Raw genomic sequence first — 21884 nt, 5'->3', positions numbered from 1 at the left:
GGGCGACTGTCTTCCAGTCTTGAATGTAGCCGAGCTGTGTGCCCTGCTTTCACCATCCCTACATGACCCGCCCATCCGCCGCCGCCGCCTGAGCCTGGTCAGGTGTTCATTGTACAGCGACGTAAACTTTCCCTGATCGGATTTATTGACCGGACAAACACAGTCGAGGCCATGCTGAGACGGATACTTCAGATGGTAAGCTTATGTTGCCGTATAATCAACCATGTTGGCTTTTGTGGTTTAGAACGAGTCGTTTGGCTTTGTAGTTACAGGCCTATGTGTTTTCTCGGTGGGAGCGCACCTTTTAAAACCCAGGGTGTCACGGGTGGGTGGGCTTTCTCTATGTAACGAGAGTTCGTTGATTCAGAATAACCCCCGCCTTCTCGTCCAGCTGCAGTGATCATATCAAGCGCCCACTCAAAATGCTAACTTGGTTCTGTTGATTGATGCTAGTGTTGACAGAGATGTAGCAAGCTAACATAATGTCTGTCTGTACAATGTAGTGGTACACTGACTGGCTAACCTTGTCAAGGCTAGTGAAGTAAGTCACTCCTTGTCTAGTTACCTGCCAGGAAGCTGAATCATTTAGCTATAGCGGTTTAGTAATTCATCGTCCAGTCATCACATGCTAAAGCTGACGTTAGCCACAGGTTGACCGTCAGGAAGTCCAGTGTCAGCTGCCTGACCGCAACATTATTTACATCTGTGAGCTTGTCCAAACACACACGTTGAACAATATATGTAGATACATCGATGGCTTGTCATTAAAAGAACCAGTGGTGGTGGTAGCAAAGGTAACCCACTCGATTAGCTCAAAATAGGACTACATTTACCATGGGGCATTGCTAACGATAACTGCATCATTGTGTACACTTTGAAGTCCTAGCCGATCCAACATTTAATGCTTTCATTTATATGAGGATTTATCAGATTGACATTTTACTGTAAGCTGTCAGAAAGGGAAAGCGAAATTAAATGCTATATTACCGCCTGTTCTGTTCCCGTTTTACTCCAAACAACAGCAGACCACTGCAGTAGCTTGTTAAGTATTCACGCAGTGTATGTAATAACAGAGGCATTGGGAGGGATTAATATAAGGACACACTTTTCAAAGCACAGTCATTCTTTATTTGAAGACATTTTGGAACCACTGCCTTTTGTGTAGAAAAAAAAGTACATTCAGAAAAAAACAATGATGGACGGAAGCTGGAGCTCTAACCAACGGAGACAGTAGTGTACCTGGGTGTAGGACTAAATTCAGTCAGATGGTGGTATCTGTAAGAGGAACACATTCCTGGAACAAGTTACCATCACACATCAGAAACTGTGACAACAACTCAGTTTTGATATTGTCTGCCTGTGTTTTATTAGTCTTGATATTGTCTGCCTGTGTTCTATAGTCTTTATTTGTCTGCCTGTGTTTTGTTAGTCTTGATTTGTCTGCCTGTGTTTTGTTAGTCTTGATTTTGTCTGCCTGTGTTCTATAGTCTTTATTTGTCTGCCTGTGTTTTGTTAGTCTTGATTTGTCTGCCTGTGTTTTGTTAGTCTTGATTTTGTCTGCTTGTGTTTTGTTAGTCTTGATTTGTCTGGCTGTGTTTTTTAGTCTTGATTTTGTCTGCCTGTGTTTTATTAGTCTTGATTTGTCTGCCTGTGTTTTATTAGTCTTTATTTGTCTGCCTGTGTTTTATTAGTCTTGATTTTGTCTGCCTGTGTTTTATTAGTCTTGATTTTGTCTGCCTGTGTTTTGTCTGTCTTGATATTGTCTGCATGTGTTTTGTTAGTCTTGATTTGTCTGCCTGTGTTGCGTTAGTCTTGATATTGTCTGCCTGTGTTGTGTTAGTCTTGATTTGTCTGCCTGTGTTTTGTTAGTCTTGATATTGTCTGCCTGTGTTGTGTTAGTCTTGATTTGTCTGCCTGTGTTGTGTTAGTCTTGATTTGTCTGCCTGTGTTTTGTTAGTCTTGATATTGTCTGCCTGTGTTGTGTTAGTCTTGATTTGTCTGCCTGTGTTGTGTTAGTCTTGATTTGTCTGCCTGTGTTTTGTTAGTCTTGATTTGTCTGCCTGTGTTTTGTAATTGTTTATCGTATGATTTGTAGCTGTGTTGTGTAGGTACCTGCCTTGGGACTACGGATGAAATTTAGCATCTGTGCTTAGTCCGGTGCATTTACATTGATGCTCAATGCATTAATGTTGATCAATGTGCATTGTCCCAACTAAATAAACAAATAAATGAAATGAAAATGTATATAGTTCTCAAACTGAAGTCCATATTACAAAAGCATTGGGTGGGGTATACTGTACAGTCCTGTTAGAGCTACCTTTAGAAAAATGACCAGGATTTGATTATATTTTACAGTACCTATAAAAGGGGATTTTTACATTTTTGAAACTATAGCCTTACAAATTGTAGATACCCTGCTGACTGGTGAGCTCAAATATACCAACATTAACCAACTGATGTTAACTCATTCTACTGTGTTCAACCAAACCTAGTAAATAATTGTACACTTTTATATAGTGAGTATTTATGAGTATGTAGTTAGTGTGAACTGGGTCAGAGATTGCTCCATGATGCAATGCATATCCTGCCTTCAAAGTGGTGTTTGTCGGCCCTCCAAACAGCTCTGAGATGAGTCAGTTCAAAGTCCCTCTCCCAACCCACAGACCCACGTGTCCACCTACTTATTTACGTAGACTGCCACCAGCTCAAGGAAGTCCTTATTTTGTGAATGGACCACTAGTTGCATGCCCAACTGATATGTTTGTGCTGCATGTTTGAGGACTGAGCTGATTTTATTGAGACCATGTTTTTCTAGTTGCAAGATAATGCTTCTTTTTTTTAATCAGTCCTACAGCTGCCCACCCCCTCAGATATCCCTAAGGACAGGGTGTGCAGGTTAATATAAATGGTCTATTTGAAAGTTAACCACATAATACTTTGAGGGGTGCGGCAATGCATGCATAAACACTCCTATCTGGAGCATTGAAAAGCTGGCCATTGGGAAGACCGTACTGTACAAATGAAGGACATTTTGGACTACTGTTTCCCAGAGTAGTAAGGCATGATGGCCTTAAATGATCTGAGAGGAGAAGCCAGCATTCAGATTGTTTTGTGTTAACAACAAACACTGCCACCATAAAGCATGGGGGTTAATTCCAGCATCATGCTGCTGCCATGCTACTCTGCAAAGAGGCAGAAGTCTTAGATAGATGAAGTATAGAGGAGAAAACAGGGCCAATTACAGAGAAATCTTGTGCTGTCATAATAGTGCTTTTTATGTCAGTGAGTGGCCTGAATCCTTCGCCAGATTTGTGGCTGGACTTAGAAAATACATTTTACTCACAGTCTTGCATGATGAAGCTTTAGCAGGTTGCAAATAAGGGAAAATAAGTTAAGTTGACATGGACAGATGATTGCCATGAAGCTCTAACAAACATTTCATATAATTATTTACTTCTTTACCTATATTTTCTGATGAAAGCCATTGTATGGAAAAATGTTGTCTTATTTTCTACAATAGTTTTTGTCCTCATTAAGACTTAAGATCCACTATTCTACCATCATTTTTAATTTAACGTTTTCTTGTGTCACAAACGATTAATTACATTTACTTGATTCAAACCTTGAAAAAAATTATTATTTGTATTCTGATGTATTTTTGAGCACAAATTTGTCATAAAACCGTCTTTTGTAAAGGGGCACTTTCTCCATTAAAATGATAAATGCCTGGTACTTCCTGGAAGAATGTCACATTTTGAATTGTAGTGTGATCATTAATGTAAGTCTGATCATTAAACACACAGAGAAGTTTACTTGTTTGGCTAAGCTGTATCATCTCATTTATAGACTCATGAATGGTCAGATTTACACTCAATAGTCTACTAGAGTTGGAAACCTATTCTTTTTCCAATGCCATCTCCAGGTCTGGAACACAAGTATTGATATGACAAGCTATTTGTATGACCTGGCTGCAGCCTGTTGTGAACTCAGTGTTTTCATGAAGAACTTATTTTACAAACTCTGCACAGGTGTCACTTTGTTTTCTTTCTGTTCAAGTTGCAGCCAGCAAGCATTATGTACTGGCCTTTTTTTTTTAGAGTAACAGAAACACTAATCTAGCAGAGCCTTTACAATTAATTAACCATGAAGTTTTACAACACAGTTAATAGTGAAACCAGTTAATCTCTGCTTTCCTAGTTTTGAATAATCAAAGACTTCAATCATATAGTCAGAGGTGCAGATGTGACGCATCTGGTTAAATGTTTAAAAACCTTCCCCCTTCCTTTACGTAAAGGCTTCTTCAATGCAAAAAGTCAACTAGGGATGCATCGACGCATCAGTTTAACACCATTATCAGCGATGTTGGCCGTTTTGATGAACTTGAGCCATCTGCAAATACAGATCCATGATGAGCCAATGTTTCTAGCCGATATACCTCTGTTGTATTGCATCCATTTAATGATGGCATGCTAGTGTACCTAACTGCAGATTCTCAGAAGAGACTTTATATTGGGCAGAAGTCCAAGTCTGGCTTCACGTAGGAGGGCATCCAGTGCTGTGTGCTCACGTCACGTGGGATTTGTTATGATGGTCAAACCTGAAAAACTATCTCAGCAGTGTGGGAGTATTACACTGTCTCTGAGAAAAAAAACAGATTACATTTGAAAAACAGACACAAGACTTACAAAGAGGTAATAATGCAAAACATTCAGTATTGGAATTGGAATTTTCGCAATTGGTGCGTCCCTAAAGTAAACCAACACATATGTAAATTCGCACTAATCAAGTGTGTCTTCCTCTTCAGACTCCTGGGAAGGGAGGCTCCCAGAACGCAGAGTCAGAGCAGCCCAGCACGGACCTAAACCATGACCAGACATCAGAGGTAAAGTGCCAACCTTGTTTTCTTCTATGATTACTTGTAGGCTTTCTTCTTCTCTGCAAATAAAAGGCACAACATTCAAACTGTTTGATAACTAAGTGTCAAATAATTTATACTGATGGTGTGTTTCTGCTTTCAGGGCTTCATCTGTCCTCAGTGCATGAAGTCTCACAACTCTGCCGAGGAGCTTTTCCATCACTATGAGCTGTTCCATGACACCGGAGACCTGCCCGCTCATGTGGCCCCCACTCGGTGAGACACAGAGATGTTAATGTCACTCACAGTCATTTTTCTGAATGTATTTTTACACTCTATTCTTCTTCTAGGGAGGATCTCACAATGCTGCGGCAAGAGGTTCAAGACCTGCATGTTTCCCTTAAGGTATAAGCTGTGTTTCCCTACTCAGCACAGGTGTTTGGATTCTGAGTTCTTACTAAGACCTGAATTTGTGTGTGTGTGTGTGTGTGTGTGTGTGTGTGTGTGTGTGTGTGTGTGTGTGTGTGTGTGTGTGTGTGTGTGTGTGTGTGTGTGTGTGTGTGTGTGTGTGTGTGTGTGTGTGTGTGTGTGTGTACCTAATTAGGAGGAAAGGTGGTTCTCTGGTGAGCTCAAGAAGGAGTTAGACAAAGTCCAAGGACACCTGAAGCAAGTAATTCCCTCAAGATATTTAATAGAAATTAGATCTAAATGTCTTTCTGAATCTGAAACTGCTTCATCAGACATGATGGCATAGCTCACTCTTACTGTACATTTTGTTCTCTTTCCCTCGGTTCCACAGAACGATGGGCAGACGGGCCCAGAAGACACAGGTGGGGGACTTTATTTTGACAACGCCTCTAAAAAAAAAAAGACCGCAAAAAAGTATGACTTCTAACTTGTGGTGCTCTTTCTATCAGCCCTCGAAAGGAAGTTAAATGAAGCTGAGACCGAGAAGTTCAACATCAAGCAGATGAAAGACCTGTTTGAGCAGAAGGCTGCCCAGCTGGCCACGGAGATAGTAGGTTAGTGTGGGGCGAGGGGACCGGGAGGACGTTAAACAACACTGAAGAAGTCTGTTACTCCAACACTGTTAAGCTCAATCCATCCATTGTGTTGTTTGTTGCATACATTGTGCATTGTTTAGCATTTTCTGTGAGCCTACAGGCTAAGATTCATGCATTTTACAGCCCACTGATAACATCTTCATTCAATCAGATCTAAATGAACAAGTATGTGTGTTTTTGTTGTTTCAATATTTCAATGCCCTCTTTGTGAATGTGCGCAACAGATTTAAAGTCCCGCTATGATGAGGAGAAGAGCCTGAGGGAGGCTGCTGACCAGAGGCTGGCCAAACTGACCGAACAGCTCCAGAAAGAGAAGCAGGAGAATGAGAGACTTCAAACAGAACTGGTACTACACACACACACACACACACAAACACACACGAAAACCATTGAATCGGCACCGTGAAATCTGTTTGGCTCTGAGCTGTTTGGTGAAAGAATCAAAGCAGATCTCATCGAGAAAATCCCTTCAATGTTGTTATAGAACCATTAAAATAACTTAATCCCAGGACTGGAGTCTATCAAAAGAGCCATGAGAGGCCACAGCTTCTATGTTTATAACCTAGTTTATGATATGACAAACATGTACTACCTTGTAAATATGAAACCTCTTATAACATGCATGGCTCCTCACTTGGCTAACACACTGCACCCGCTCTGCCCCCTAGCTGCAGCGGCCGGGAGTGGAGGATGTGGAGGTGCTGCAGAAGGAGCTGGTGCAGGTCCAGACCCTGATGGACAGCATGACTCGCGAGAGGGAGGATGAGGGAGAACGTCTCAAGAACCACTACGAGCAGCTAAAGGCTAATTACACTACCTCAGAGGTAAGGGGGACAAAGAACCACACTTTTTTTGCTGTCTGCTGATTCCTGAACTTTTTTCAGCAGGTTCCCACATGACTGCTACTCATCCACCTTCAATTCTTCTTGTTACAAACACCTGAACACACTCACCGATTCAGAGATTTCTGCCTTAGTCTCCTTAATGAATGCTTGGTGAATAATTCAGGCTTATTTCCTGCATTATTGATCCTCAGAGAAGAGGAGATGAGTATTTAAAAAAGCTCCATTAGGCACTGCAAGGCCCTAAACATCTACTTCTGCACTTGTCTGCACATTTGACTTTTCATCTTTTTACAAGTTTAGTTCTGTTATGTAAGTTATACTCAATGCAGCCGTGGTGTATTCTCTCCCCTGCAGCATCTTGCTCTGTGTCATAGATGTGCCTGTTGTAGTTGTATCGTGAGACTTACCTTTGTCTGTATCTCTGTGTCTGTTTCCCCCTCATCTTCTTCACATTCTGTATCCCTCTCCACTCTTTCTTCAAGATTCGTAAGCTGGAGGTAAAAAATGTTGCTTTTAAAAAGTTGGCCTCAAGTTATTTACATTTCTTTTTCACTTTTTGAGTTCCTCTAAGTTTGAAATATATTTGAGTTTTTTTTTTCTTTCTCAAAGCATGTTGCGTCCTCATATTATTGTGGGCTGTACAGTGTTGTTGTGACTCCATGTTCTGTTTTTATTTTCCTTCCTTCACAGTAATGCCTCAGTTTTTTTGTATTTGGACTCCTTTTCAAAAAGAAATAACTTGAATATTGCTCTGCTATATTTCAGACCACCATATCCCAGCTAAAAGCAGAGTTGGAGAAGGGCCCGCAAGAAGCTGCCGTCTACACACAACAGATCCACCATCTTCAGAGCAATCTGAATAATCTGCAGCAGCAGAGCCAGGTAACACAGGATGCTTCATCAGGAATACACAACTACAACTCTTATGGTCTTGTGACCAGTGTTAATTTCGTTAACAAAATGATGATGATAAATGTTCTTCAACGATTCATTTTTTAATGACGAAAACGAGACTATGACGAGCTAAAGTCCATCACTGATAATAAAAACTGTGACGAAAATATGTTTTGATTTTATTGACGAGACGATGACGAGACGGAAACATTAGTGGCCGACCGTCGGACATTCAAAATCCATGTTTCCCCCCACTGTGCGTCTAATCTTTAAAGATAAAAGTGATAAGGTCCTGTGACAGGCTGAGTTATTATTTTAGGGGTTCAGTGTTAGCTTGGTCACTACCTGCAGCAGATGTGCTTTATGAACCAGCTCTCCTCACCTCCATGCATCTTTCTCATCATCTTCATTGATGATTATTGCCCTCGGTGTGTGTTAGTGACAAAGACACAACCGGGGGACGTCTGTGTAATATTTGATGTTTGCCATTTTTGCCGCCATTACTGTAAAAACCTCTGCGTCTACAGCTTGATTTAATTCAGTTTGGTGAAACATCACCACATCACCACGCATTTAGTAAGTTTTGATCAACTCCTAGTCATCAAGATGCAGATTCATTGAGTGCTGTGAACTGACTGTCTGTCCAGTGCACCTGTCACTGCAGGTACATTCAAGGACCGTGGTAAATGTGCAATACAGCCCTTTCATGGCATTTTTCTGTGAATCAAGATAATCAAAATACAGTCACAGTGGTCACATCAAGAATGTTTTCTTTTGACATTTTAGCAGGGCCAGGCGGAATTATTTAACTTAAGATATTACACAAGCAAAATTGTTAAAGGAGTGAAATGTTGATGATTTTAACACTTTGTATAACCCTGTTACCGATATCTGATCGACTACATGAATTATTTAAAGAGTGAAGATGTTTTGGCAAAAATCAAAGACTAAAATGTTTTAAGTTTCTGTCGACTAAAAGTAGACTAAAACTATAAAGGGCTGAAAAGACTAAAATGTGACTAAAACTAACAGGTATTTTCGTCTAAAGACTAAGACTAAATCTAAAATAGCCGCCAAAATTAACACTGCTTGTGACTATCCCACATTACTGAATGACTCTACCTCTATCACGCCATGTGCCCCATATTACTCGGTATTACAATTCATAGAAGTTTCTATTTCTATTATAATACTAATGTTAACAAGCCCTGTCAGCTGTCCCTCAAGTAAACAGAGCAAGCTGTCTCAGGCCTCTGTCAGTCTCCATGCCCTAATGTCACCAGCTGTCTGTGGTAACTTAGACATGTGGATTAAAAAACCAAATCAAACACACAGCCCTATAATTAAACCAGCAGGGGGCATGTTTGCCATGCCAGCTCTGACACTTGAGGTGAAACACAATCACAGGTAACTGAACCAGGGACAGAACTGTCCCACATCAGACATGCCGTGCCCTCTTTGCCAAGTAGGTTTCAAGGATCACAGAGCTGGATGGTCGCCCCTGTCCAATGCCCAGGATACTCTTAGACATGAGACAGAATAGATCCCTCATAAGGAAAGAGACTAAAGTGTTAAGGAGTACACAATGAGGCAATTTAGACTTGATATTAGCGTGTGTCCTCACTTTTCTGATTACAAGTGGACAGCTCTGAGCACAGCTGATCACACTGGGCCAAATGATGCTTCTCTAATGCATCTACAGTGATCAGATCTCATTGTGCTAATGAACAAGGAGCCTCATTCACTTTCATTAGCCTTTCAGATGATTTAATTGTTACGAAAAAAATGAAATGAATGCAGAGCAGCAGCGCAGAGGGGGAGAGCTGTGTCAAGTGGAGGTTGGGGGGGGAGAGAGGAGCATGTGGTAATGGACTGAAATGGTGACAGGATTTTAAAAGTTTATGGTTGCAACAGCCAAGGGCTCCCCATTGGGTCCTATGCTAATACGCCCATTTTTACAGCACAGTTAAAATAGTTGACAGCTTGGATCAGGATATGGTTTTAGTCTGTATAGCCTAATTCTTAATTCAGATGGGCGCACTGTAGCTGTTTGCATGAAGGCTTAAGGCCAGCCTCCGCTCCTCCTCTTTGTTAGTTTCTAAGTTGACGGGCCATCCTTGTGCTTTAGAAGGTTTAATGCACATCCTACGTCCCCACATGTTGGAAAGTAAAATAGATTCTCACAAGACACACCAGAGAAACACTTCATCAGTGAGATAAGAGAGGCAGGTGGTCTGTTACTCCACATGATCAGTGCTGTGAGACATGAGTGTGCACACTGCAACGCAGCCAGTGTGGATATATGTGTCCCAGACCATCTCTTTAATGTGGCCTGAGTCATCCCTCCATCCTCACTTTGTCCTTAACCTGTACTTGAAGTTAACCTGAGGCCAAATCTGATCACTCGAACCACACGGTGATACCGGGTATGAGCAGAGAAAAGAGACTCAGGGGATCAGGACTGTGGACAGACAGGGCAACAGTAATAGAGGTTTTATTTGTCTGTAACACCAGGATTAGAAAGGAGAGACCCAGAAACAGGAGAAGGACAGAAACAAGGCCATGAGAAGAAAAGAGGAGTGGAAAAAGATGAAAAAGTCCACTGAGGCTTGTTAACGTTGACCAGCTGCTGTGTAGACCTGCAGATATTTACTGAATGACTGTAAAGTTCAGGTTCCTTGTCACAGTCCCTGGTTAGCAGCACACTCCTCTATTAACAACATTTTGTTCTTTATCACCTTGTTGCCAAGTGCATTGTCAGCTACGGGGCAAGTGCTGCACACATGCCACATTATTCCAACCTTTGTAGTTAACCTTCTCCTGGAAATGCCATGCATCTCTTCACTCCTGACGCTGACGACTGTTCTTTTCCATAACTCATATCACATGAGGAGGAGGTGTTTGTGCCCTGGTACAGCTCCTGTCATGCTAACCGTTTTAATTTAGAAAAGACAAATGGATATTGGAAAATAGAAATGGATATTTAAATTATTTCTTGTCCAACTGTCCTTAAGCCCTTACAGGAGACCCAAATTTCTTGAGATCTTTCAGAAAACCACAAGTTTATGTCTTTGCTCAGTGGTTCTCAGTCCTCTCTCAGCCCCATCATATGTCTAATGTTTTCCTCTCATCCTCCTACAGAGCCTGTCTGAAAAGCTTGCACGAAAGGAAAAAGAGTATCAGGAACTGGGGGAGCGTCTGGGAGCTGAGAAAGCTGCTAAGAAGGGAGCTCAAGGCAGCCTGAGGGAGAGAGAGCTGGAGGTTCAGGAGCTCCAGACTCGGGCGTCAGGGGCCGAGGCCTCTCTGCAGAAGGCGCAGGCGGAGCTCGGAGAGAGGGCAGAGGAGGTGGCCAGGCTGAAGGGTGAGATTACGGAGCTGGAGGTGAAGCACGCTGAGCTGAAGGTGGAGCGGAAACAGCTGGAACACCAAAGGGAAGAAAAAGAGAACAAAGGAGCTCAGCAGCAGACTGAGATCGGACAGGTGAGGCGGGAGGTCAGAGGGTCACACAAGACAATGGCAATCAGGCTGAATTAAAGTAACAGTTGATGAACAGACCACATGGGAAGAGAATAATAGTATGCTGAGGCCCTCTCTCTCTCTTTCTGTGCTCTTCCTAGCTGCACTCTAAGCTGCTGGAGGCAGAGAGGCAGCTGGGTGAGGTTCAGGGTCGACTCAAGGAGCAGAGGCAGCTCTCCGGGGAGAAACTAAAGGACCGCGAGCAGCAAGCAGCAGACCTGCAGCTCAAACTGTCCCGAGCTGAGGAACAGGTACGGAGGAAATTTAGCACAGACAGCATCTGTTTTCATAATGTGAGAGATGTGAAAGCAAGCATTGTATGATATAATGTAGCTGAAGGATAAGCACGGTTTATTTTTTTTACCTAATAGAGAAGCAGAGCAATTACACAACAAGGAAGGTGCTTGTGAGATTAAAACTGTGGAAATCATTTAACCCTCCTGTTATGTTGTGGGTCAAATTGACCCTTTTTAAAGTCTATTTTAGGCATTATATGCCTTCCAAACCAGCTAAATGCAGCATAAAAATCTGGGCAGCATGTGACAGAAGCGGTGTCGTGTTAATTTATCAACATCACAAAAATCTATATCATGTAAAACTATTGTATTTATATTTAGGGCTTTCCAATGTACATTAAACAAAATCTTAACATTAATTTTAATGAAAAACGAGTGAGTTATCCTCATTAAACTATGATCTGTGAGAATTAAAGAACACCCATGGGCCAAATCTTGATTTAAATGGTTAGTAATGGAGTTAAAAATTAGAATTAAAAAAGTGTGTATTGGGATTTCTTGGGGTTTTGACACTTTTGGATAATTTAATATGCCCGGGTCAAATTGACCCAGGAACATTATTGCTGTTCCAGAGAAATGAACATAACAGGAAGGTTAAAAAATGTAAGATGCACCAAAGAAAACAGGATTAAAAATGCATTATGTTGGTCAATAAAGGAAGAGAACTTAAAGTCTGTCTGTGTTTTGCTCTCTCAGATGAAGGAGAGTGCCAGCAAGAATACAGACCTACAGCACCAGCTGGAGAAAGCCAAGCAGCAGCACCAGGAGCTGCAGGCCCTACAACAAAACACCAACGGCAAACTCAGAGAGGCACAGGTATTGATCAGATTACTTTCATCTTAAAGGAATAACTGCCATGAGTTTGATATGACGTGTGACCTTCTTGTTTTTATGGCCCACCCCCACGCTGTAGAATGACCTGGAGCAGGTGCTGCGTCAGATAGGAGACAAGGACCAGAAGATCCAGAATCTGGAGGCTCTGCTCCAGAAGAGTAAGGACATCGTGAGCCAGCTGGAAACTGAGAGGGATGACCTGTGTGCCAAGATCCATGCTGGGGAAGGAGAGACGGCTGTGCTCAACCAGCTGAAAGAGAAAAACCACGCACTACAAGAACAGGTCAGTGCACACATGCATCAACGGAAACACATATCAACCCATTCATTCATAGCTACCACAGCCTGAAGAGTGTATTCATTTATTTTACATTGTTAACACGGATCATTCAAAATAATCTGTGGGGGTCCTAAAGGTGGCACAGCTGACAGACAAGCTGAGGAACCAATCAGAGAGCAACAAGCAGGCCCAAGATAACCTACATAAGCATGTCCAGGAGCAGAAGACCTTGGTGCGCTCAGCCCAAGACCGAGCCACCACCCTGGAGACATCAGTCACTGAACTCACCACCCAGCTGGCAGACAGCAAAGAGAAAGCAGCCCAGCTGGACGCTCAGGTGAGGCTGAACAAGCATATCAATGTTTATAACAACAGTAAGATGAAATTTTTTTTCCTAGTGATTATAACTGGTGCTGTTTCTATCCAGCTGAAAGCAAAGACAGAGATGCTGCTATCTGCAGAGGCAGCAAAGGCAGCACAGAAGGCTAACCTGAGAACAACCTGGAGACGTCTCAGCACGCGCTGCAGGATAAGCAGCAGGTCAGTGCCTTTTTTTGTGCCACTGGGGTTTGAATTTTGGGGCAGTTTTTCCTCGTAATGCACCATGTCTCTAACCTCTGTGTGTCCTTTTTCTCCTTTTCCCCCCTCTCATCCTGCCCTATTCCTCTCTGTCACATACAGGAGCTAAATAAAACTCAGAAGAAGGTGGAGGAGCATGCCCAAAGGCTCAAGGAGAGGCAGAAGCAGTGCACGCAGCTGGAGAGCAGTCTGAAGGAGTGCAAAGACAAACTAATGGCTTCAGAGCAGCGCATAGAGCAGCTGGAGGGGCTCAATAAGGTCTGTGTGGGGTTTACTTTGTGAGTACCTGACAGTGTGGTTTAACACACACATTAGTAAATTAATCTTGTGCTCTTATCTGACAGAAACTGGAGACACAGGTTGGGGAGTTGCAGGCGACTCGTGACCAGGTGCAGCAGGAAGTGCAGAAGCTGCAGAAGGAGGGGTCAGAGGTCAAACGGAAAGCCAAGGAGCTGCACCGCTTGTTGGAGACAGAGAAAGCAGGGTAAGATTAACTGTACTGATACATTACTTTAAGGAAGTACAGATAACATGCACAGTAGTTGCATTTACATTCATATTTCACCAACTGTATAACTTTATACAATATCAATTGATTCACTCTGTTAAGGGCTGCAACACTACAAGAGGAATTAAAAGCAAAATCAGCTGCTCTTAGTGACATTCAGCAGCAGCTGGAGGGCAGCGAGAAGGACAAAGGTGCTCTTAAGGTCAATCTGGACAAGGTGACCCAGGAAGGGAAGGCTAAGCGTGCAGAGCTTGAGAAGAAAGCTCAGAGCCTGGAGGCCGACTTACAAAAGGCGCAGCAGGAGAAAGAGGCTCAGAGGAAGGAGTTGGCCTCCGTGCAGGAGAGCCTAACGAAGGCTAACAAGGCACTGAAGGAGAGTCAGAGTCAACTGGACGCAGAGAGGAAGAAGCATACGTCAGCCATGGGGGAAAAGGTAGGTCAGAAACACCCCTTTTTTTGTGTGCTGCAGAGTAACAAACTGCCACCAGAACACAGCTGACACTCCTCTGTTTGAATACTCAGGAAAAGTCCAATGAGAAGGCCAGGCAGGAGCTTCTCAAGAGTAACGAGGCCATCACGAAGGCAATGAAAGAATCGAAAGAGCAGTTGGAGCAGATGAAAGAGGTCGAGAAAAAGTTAAAAGTGCAGTTGACCTCATTGGAGCAGCAGCACTCAAAGACGCAGGAGGCGCTGAAAGAGAAGGGGGCCGCGGCGGAGAAGCTGCAGGCGCAACTTAAGACAGCTCAGGGGTCCTTTGAAGAGGAGGTGAAGAAACTGAAGAGCAAAGTGGCAGAGTTAAAGGAAGTCAATGTCAAGAAGGCAAGTAGCATTTTACAGACTCATGACCACAATAACGACACTTACATTTGTTTATGGAAACTACTAACGTCTAGATTTTGCATGTATTTATGAATGCTTGTATTTGACTCTTGAATCATCAGGCAGAAGAGGAGAGTAAGCTGAGGGAGCAGGTGTCTCAGAGCCAGGAAGGCCTCACCAAGCTTCAGTCTGACTTCTACGGCAAGGAGTCTGAAGTCTCTGCCCTGCGCCAGGACCTGAAGGTAGCTTTATGGAGGAAGGAGTGATGAGGGAGGATGTTAAAAAGGATGCCTTTCTTGAGCCTCCTCAGTGGCTGATTCTTCACTTCTCTCTGGTTGCAGGCATCAGAGGATAAGATGAAGCTCTCACTGGAGGAGCTGGCTGCCAACCGGACCCATCAGACCAGCTTGGAGGCTCAGATCCAGGAACTGCAGACGAGCCGGGGATCACTGAAGCAGGAGCTGGCTAAACGGGACCAGAAGCTTCAGCAGCAGGAACAAACTCTGAAGGAACAGCAGAAGCAACAGGTTTGAACAAAAATATGTTTATCACACAAAGACACAAACATGCATGACTTGATGGGATTGAGTGCATCATGAATTACTTGTGCTTCCTTCACAAGGGTCAAGCAAAGGAGGTGCTGGAGAAGGAGAAGAGTAAAGTGGAGGAGCTGAACAAAGCCAAGAGTGTTCTGGAAAAGAATAACACCAAACTGACATCGGATTTAAAAGCACTAACGGAGAAAGGCGAGAAGGTCAGTCACTTTTCATAAGGAGCTAAAGCTAACAATGTATTTGTGTTGATTTAAAGAGGATCAGACCGGCTGGATTATACCAAAGGAGTGTTAGAGCTCCAGCTAATGACCACCATTTCATGTCTAATAACCTGCTTCTCATGCCTGTGTCTTATGTAAACTGCTTAAGTCAGAGAAACTGAAGGTCATCTGGGTCACATGCTTCAGTCATAGCTGGGAATTTGACGTTAGCCTGAGTTTTCCGACCTTTAAAGCATCTTAAAATTGATTGTCAGAGCAAGCTCAAAGCTGGTAAACTAAACTTTAGCTAAGAGTTACTGCTTCTTTCCTGGAAGTGTATATACAAGTATATATTTGAATCAAACTACATGTGTATTGCTTTTTCAGGAGCTGGGTGAACTGCGGGAAGCCAAACAGCTGTTAATCCAACAGAAGCTGGAGCTGCAGGGTCAAGTGGAGGGAGCACAGAAGAGCATCGAGCAGGAGAAGAAAGGCCACCAGGCCACCAGGGACAGCATCAGCCAGAGAGAGGAGCAGCTCATCGCCAAAACAAAACATGTGGAGGATGAGTTGGTAGGCTCACCATTTCATTCCTAATCAGTGCAAGTACATAGCACCCTCTCCCTGGTCTGATTTATTGTGTGACATGATGAATGCTTCTTTCCAAAGTTGGCAGAGAGGCAATCCAGAGAGGAGCAGGTGAAGCGCGGGGAGGAGCTGGAGGCTAAGCTGGGCGTGCAGGTGACGGCTCTGAATGAAAATGTGGCCACGCTGAAGAGAGAGTGGCAGGGCAGCCAGCGGAGAGTGGGTGAGCTGGAGAAGCAGACGGACGAGCTGAGGGGAGAGATTGCTGTGCTGGAGGCCACTGTGCAGAATAACCAGGACGAGAGGCGGGCTCTCCTGGAAAGGTGAGAACATGAGAACCTTAGAGTCATGAGTCACGAGTTATCACCAAGTGAATGTGAGAAACTGCTTTCAAACAGGACTTTACTCTAGCTCAGGAAAAAAAAACAACAGTTATAATTGCTGGAATGTCTTTTATTACATCCTAACACCATCAAACAACCCTTTTTGTAGAAATTAAACTCATTTATAAAAGTTTCTTTCATTTGAACTGCCTCTCCTTCTCACAATCCATCACCAAGAGCTGCTGATTGTGGCTTCAGGGGAGTTTCATCAACATCTGTCCTACAACCTCAAATTTACTCATTTATAGTATCAATTTTTCAAAAACTTAATCTCCTACAGCATAACAAATTCTAATTAAACTATCACGTTAATTAATTATGAATTGTGCTATAATTAAGGCTTCTGCATGAGTCATCTTAGCAGTCACAAAGAGGAGAGGGGAGGTTTTAGATTCGCTAAACAAGAACAAACCCGAAGAAGCAGAAGGGATGACTACATTAATTTGACTCAGCATGTTTATATACAATTTGTTTTCACTTCAAGAAAGTCAATGAATTTCCATTCATGATACCCCAAATCATAAAAATGTCATCATGATACCTTACATACAAAGAAGTCAAGTCAAGTCAAGCTTTATTTATAAAGCACATTTAAAAACCTCAGGCGACCAAAGTACTGCTGTACAGTTATTAAGATACAATATAATCATACACAAATATAATAATAAATAAAAACAATAAAAGAATAGTAAGAGCTCAATTTAGGACATAAAAAGAGTAAAAAAGTAAAAAGCCAAGGATTCTTGCTTAGCTGGGACTGAATGCCAAGGAGCAAAGATGAGTTTTCAGTAGTGTTTTAAAGTGCTCAACAGACTGTGCAGCTCTAACCTGGAAAGGTAGGCTGTTCCAAAGCTTTGGGGCCACCACTGAGAAGGCTCTGTCCCCACGAGTAGAGAGTCTGGACTGAGGTACTGCTAGGAACAGCTGGTTTGATGACCTAAGTGCTCTGGAAGTACTGTGAGGCTGTACAAGGTCTGATAAATAAGACGATGCAAGACCATTTAAACACTTAAAAACAATTAATAAAACCTTGAACTGGATCCTAAAGTTAACAGGCAACCAATGCAATGGTGCAAGGACAGGACTGATGTGATCCCGCCGTTTCCTTCCAGTCTGCAGGTGGGCGGCTGCATTTTGGACCACCTGTAGACAATAGCAATGCTGACTGGTGGTCTGCTCTATGAAAGTGTTTCTCTCCTCACTGGGTTAGATCACTGCAATGATTTCTATGTAACGGATCAACCTGAAGAGAACACTGCCTGCTGACCAATCAGATCTCTTTATCACAGAGGTCTGTGAACTAATCCGGAGAGTTCAGAAGTTACATAGAAGTTATCATTGTTAGATCCATCATAAACTAATGATACTGAGGCTGTTTTGTTCTGCCCTCTTCCTGCATGTTTCAGCTCCAGCTCTGTTGATTGAAGTCTGGAGTTTGTGTTTAGCATCTTCATATTTTTTTAAAGTCATAGGCTATTTTCGAAATGGCCTGCTACATACTACCTACTAATGCAGTAGGTAGCATGTACTGCCATCTACATACTACGTTTGAATTCATTATGTTGTCTGACTGTTTTGTTCAATCTGTGTTGCAGCACGCTGGGTCAGACATCACTGAATTTCCGGTTTCGGAATGTGGAAGTAAACAACGGCCAGGCTGATAGAGAAACTGATTCTTTAGCATCACTTATGATTTAAAAAGTTAGGAAGTGGTTTATATGTAATTTAATAATTGTCACAGCACATAAAAACTGAGTTCCCCCCTGTCAAAAAAAGAAGAGAAATAAAAAGCGGAACGAGCACTGTGCATTGTGGGAAACAGTACGCGAGGCAGACTGGTCTGATGCATACTGTGAAATTTTCCTGAATCAGTAGACATCTGGGGAGTTTTGGCATACTGCAGATTTTGCTCCTGTTCACTTACTGCTTACTACATACTGAATTTTGGCCAAATCAGTATGTACTTACTTACAGTACTAACTTAAATAAGTTATGAAAACAAAAGTTTAGATAAATCTAACAACTAATACTACTTATCAATTCTAAACTAAATAAAGAATTTAATACAAAAGATAAACAAATAGCTCCCACACATACAATGCTTTTCATGCATTTTATGAAACATGTGAGGCTGTGCGCATGAGTGCATGTTTCAACACATGTGTACAAACAGAATAACAAGGTTATTTGAAAGGCTACACATTCAATGTCCAGAATGTGCTTGTCCTCCCTCAAGGCTTCAGTGAATGGGTGCAGTATAATCAGACAAAATTACTTTTAAATTAGGCGAACACTCTTGTTAACAACAGAGTGCTGTGCTCAGTAAGAATAGCCGTGGAGATCAAATTGTGATTTCTCCTGATTGCTGTGTATTCAAAGTATTATTTAACAAACCTTTTACGCAGCCCAAGTGGTACAGGATGGTCATGAGTTGCTAAGAAACGTGCACAAAAATCTTGATCGGTGCTCTGTGGTTGTGTTTCAGGTGTGTAAAGGGAGAAGGTGAAATAGAGAAACTGCAGGCCAAGGTGGTGGAGCTGAGGAGGAAGGTGGACGACACGACAGCAGCCATGCAGGAGCTGGGCCGAGAGAACCAGTCACTCCAGGTCAATAATCAAACACTTGCTGTACGGAAGAAAACTTTTGAATAGCAGATACTCTGATTGTAACTCCTGCTGCTGCTCCTTTTAGATCAAACAGTCCCAGTCCCTCACCAGGAAGTGGGCCGAGGATCACGAAGTGCAGAACTGCATGGCCTGTGGGAAAGGCTTCTCTGTCACAATCAGGAAGGTAAGCTATCTGAAAATTGATTCCCACAGGTGGAGAACTCACATTGACTTGTCTGACACTGAACCTTCTCTCTCTCCTCTGTGAACATCCAGCACCATTGCAGACATTGTGGAAACATTTTCTGCGCCGAGTGTTCGGCAAAAAACGCCCTCACGCCGTCCTCTAAAAAGCCGGTCCGTGTCTGTGAGACATGCTATGATGAGCTCGTAGGCTGATTCCCATCTCTCATCCCTTTTCCTCCCTCCCCCTTCAAACATCCCCCTCTTCCCTCTTCTTCCTCCTCCAGCAGGCAGAAGGCGGCGTCTTTGTCATATTAAATGTGCACTATAAAGGACAGACCCCGTGTAAACACTCCCACCTGCATCATGTGACGTCTGGTTCTGGTGTGGAGGGGTATAACTGGTTCGAAGTAAGATGCACCAGAGCTGAGTGTTGGGAATGTGGTGGGATTGGTTGGGATTTGTCTCTATCTGTTTTTGTGCCTTTGCTACTCCTGTGGACTGCCAGAGAGCGGAGACAGTGAGAACTAAAACAACACCTGTCTCTTTTAAGTTCACATCTCCACTGTTGTTTTGGCATCGTTAGCAAGGTGGTCATTTCTTTGTTATAAATGTTTGTCATCATTGAGAGAAGGTGAAAGGTCAGTGATGTGGAAATTCACTGCTGCCCTACAAAGGTACATGCAGGTAACTGTTTTTTTAAATTACCTGAGATTAACTGAGAAAACATTTAAATTCAGATGTATTTTTATCCAGTTTCACCGAAAAACTGTATTTAAATAAGTGTTAAACTGAACATGTGAGAACAGGAGTCCAACACTTCTTATATTTATGTATCTGATCAGGATGTCATGAAGACATGAGTCAATAAATCCATTGATGGAGAGCACTAGTTTCTTTTTACCTTATGTGTTTCTCTGTGTAGTGCAGCAAAAGTTTAGGTTCAACAACTCTATCATTTTTTGTATTAAAAATGAAATATTGAAAAAAAACTGCCCTCGCCAAATCAGTTTGAAATACAAACCAGCGTATTTATGTACAAAACTAAAGAGAACCATGACATCATTGGTTTCTACATGTTTCCTTTGTGTGGCAGCACGTTTGTTAAACGTTTTCATCCTATTTCATGACCAAAGAATGTCTGCAGCGAGGATCCAGCTGAGATGAAAACCCTGACTTTATTTCATGTTTCAGTATTTTTCTTAGCCTTTCGTTGAAAGCTTTGAGTTTTTAAATCAGTGTCTGACATTTTATCTTGAAAGAAGTATGTATTATGATGATCAGAGTCTTCTATGTACAGTCTTTTTTTTTTTGCCGTGCCATGTTTCTCTTTGTGTGTTTATTTTTACAAATTGTGGTGCTTTCTGCAGAACAGTAATGCAGTCATTGAAGGTGCCTGCATGTACATTTTTATTTGTTTCCTGCTGCTTTTTTTTTCAAATCAACAGCACTGAGGACTGCTGGATCTGTGTGTGTTTGTGTGTGTGTTTGTGTGTGTGTGTGTGTGTGTGTGTGCGTGCGTGCGTGTGTGTGCGTGCGTGTGTGTGTGTGTGTGTGTGTGTGTGTTCTGCTTAAAGCAATAACTGTGGCTGTGTGTACCAGTGCAGTAACAGAGTGTGTGTGTGTGTGTGTTTTAAGTGTTCAGGCCTGCTGTGTTTGGCTGCTGTGCAAGTGACAGCTGCTCAGAACCCTCAGTGTCTCTCTGGCACGTTGCTCCGGAATGTCGATGCTGCGTTCAAGCGCAGCTCTGAATAACGGTTCTCTGTCCAGCCTGTCTGCTACTGAGGGCGCTGTTCAAGTACATTTCTGCTTTGTATAATTTATAAATGATGTCAGATATTGATCAGATCTTCTTAATAGTTTGAAGTCTGGAGCGGGCAGAAAAACACTGTAAGCCAGATGTCAGCGCTGGCATTTTGCAACACTCAGCTTGTTTCATACTCTGGTTTACCAAATTAGCTTAAAGCTGTTATGCTTGTTATAAAACATCGTCCATCTCAGTTTAAAGCTCTGGAGAACACCTGTCTCTTTTTGTGTTGCATTGTTTTTGTTGTCTACCTCAGATTGGCACAGGAAAAGCACTATTTCTAAATCTTTGATCTCAATTGTTGTGTCATTGCTTGCATTTGATCGAGAGGTTCATGATTTATCTGTCAAACTGTACAGTCCCTTCAAACTAAAGAGAGATGATCTGCACCTTATCGTATTCTGATCTCATCCCAGCCACACAAGTTAGACCACCAACTTTATACAGGCTTCTGCATTTCTAGCCCTGATGTACGTACATGCTCATTAATACTAAGGCTGTCATAATTATCTTTGTAAATGTTTGTAATTTAAGAGGAAAATGAATTATCTAACACTCGTGGATGTAAAAACATGATGTGAACTCATCAGTGTCTTACTTAGTTTTTTAACAAATTAGCAGCACAGATGTGTAAACACTGAACTGTGGCTTGCTTTGCGTTGCTGTCAGTTATCATGCATGATGACTTTACTGGCCTGCGGCTCTCTCACACACACACACACACACACATTTTCTTCATGTTTAGAGTCGTCACACGTGATGGTTGTGAAGGTGTGCCTTAGGCCAACGTCTTGTAGGTCACTGCTCACTCTGAGCGGTGACACACTGTGTATTACCAGTCAGGGCAAACTGAGAGAGATATAATGTACGTCATGTTCACATGCACCTGTTGATTTTTCTAATTCATCATTATGAAACCTGAATAAAATCTACAGTATGTTTCTATTTTTTGTGTGTTTGTTTTTGGGCTGTAAGAATCCGCTTCAGAAGCTTCTGAATGTGAAATTCCCGAAAACTCTGAAAAATGAAAAAAAAATGCATTTTGTATTAAAGGCACTAAAAGGAGTTTTTCACCA

The 21884-nt window shown here is 42.4% G+C and overlaps 1 protein-coding gene across 1 annotated transcript; it reads left to right on the top strand.

Annotated features, from left to right (window-relative positions):
* The first annotated feature begins 15 nt into the window (after positions 1-15).
* Positions 16-21753, top strand: eea1 (early endosome antigen 1). Its single transcript, XM_034685910.1, is given in 29 exon segments — positions 16-195; positions 4805-4882; positions 5019-5131; positions 5206-5260; positions 5460-5525; positions 5655-5685; positions 5773-5877; positions 6144-6265; positions 6588-6743; positions 7530-7646; positions 10800-11138; positions 11276-11425; positions 12167-12286; positions 12384-12587; positions 12721-12921; positions 13012-13075; positions 13078-13124; positions 13266-13421; positions 13508-13647; positions 13774-14104; positions 14194-14490; positions 14613-14732; positions 14832-15017; positions 15113-15244; positions 15632-15817; positions 15914-16152; positions 18698-18818; positions 18904-19002; positions 19095-21753. Coding segments are annotated over 29 exon segments (4122 nt in total). The 5' UTR covers positions 16-171; the 3' UTR covers positions 19218-21753.
* Positions 21754-21884: the final 131 nt, after the last annotated feature.

The sequence above is a fragment of the Notolabrus celidotus genome, chromosome 6 (assembly GCF_009762535.1).
Source record: "Notolabrus celidotus isolate fNotCel1 chromosome 6, fNotCel1.pri, whole genome shotgun sequence".
Lineage (NCBI taxonomy): Eukaryota > Metazoa > Chordata > Actinopteri > Labriformes > Labridae > Notolabrus > Notolabrus celidotus.
The sequence above is the reverse complement of the archived record's forward strand: the minus strand, read 5'-3'. Positions and strand labels throughout refer to the sequence as shown.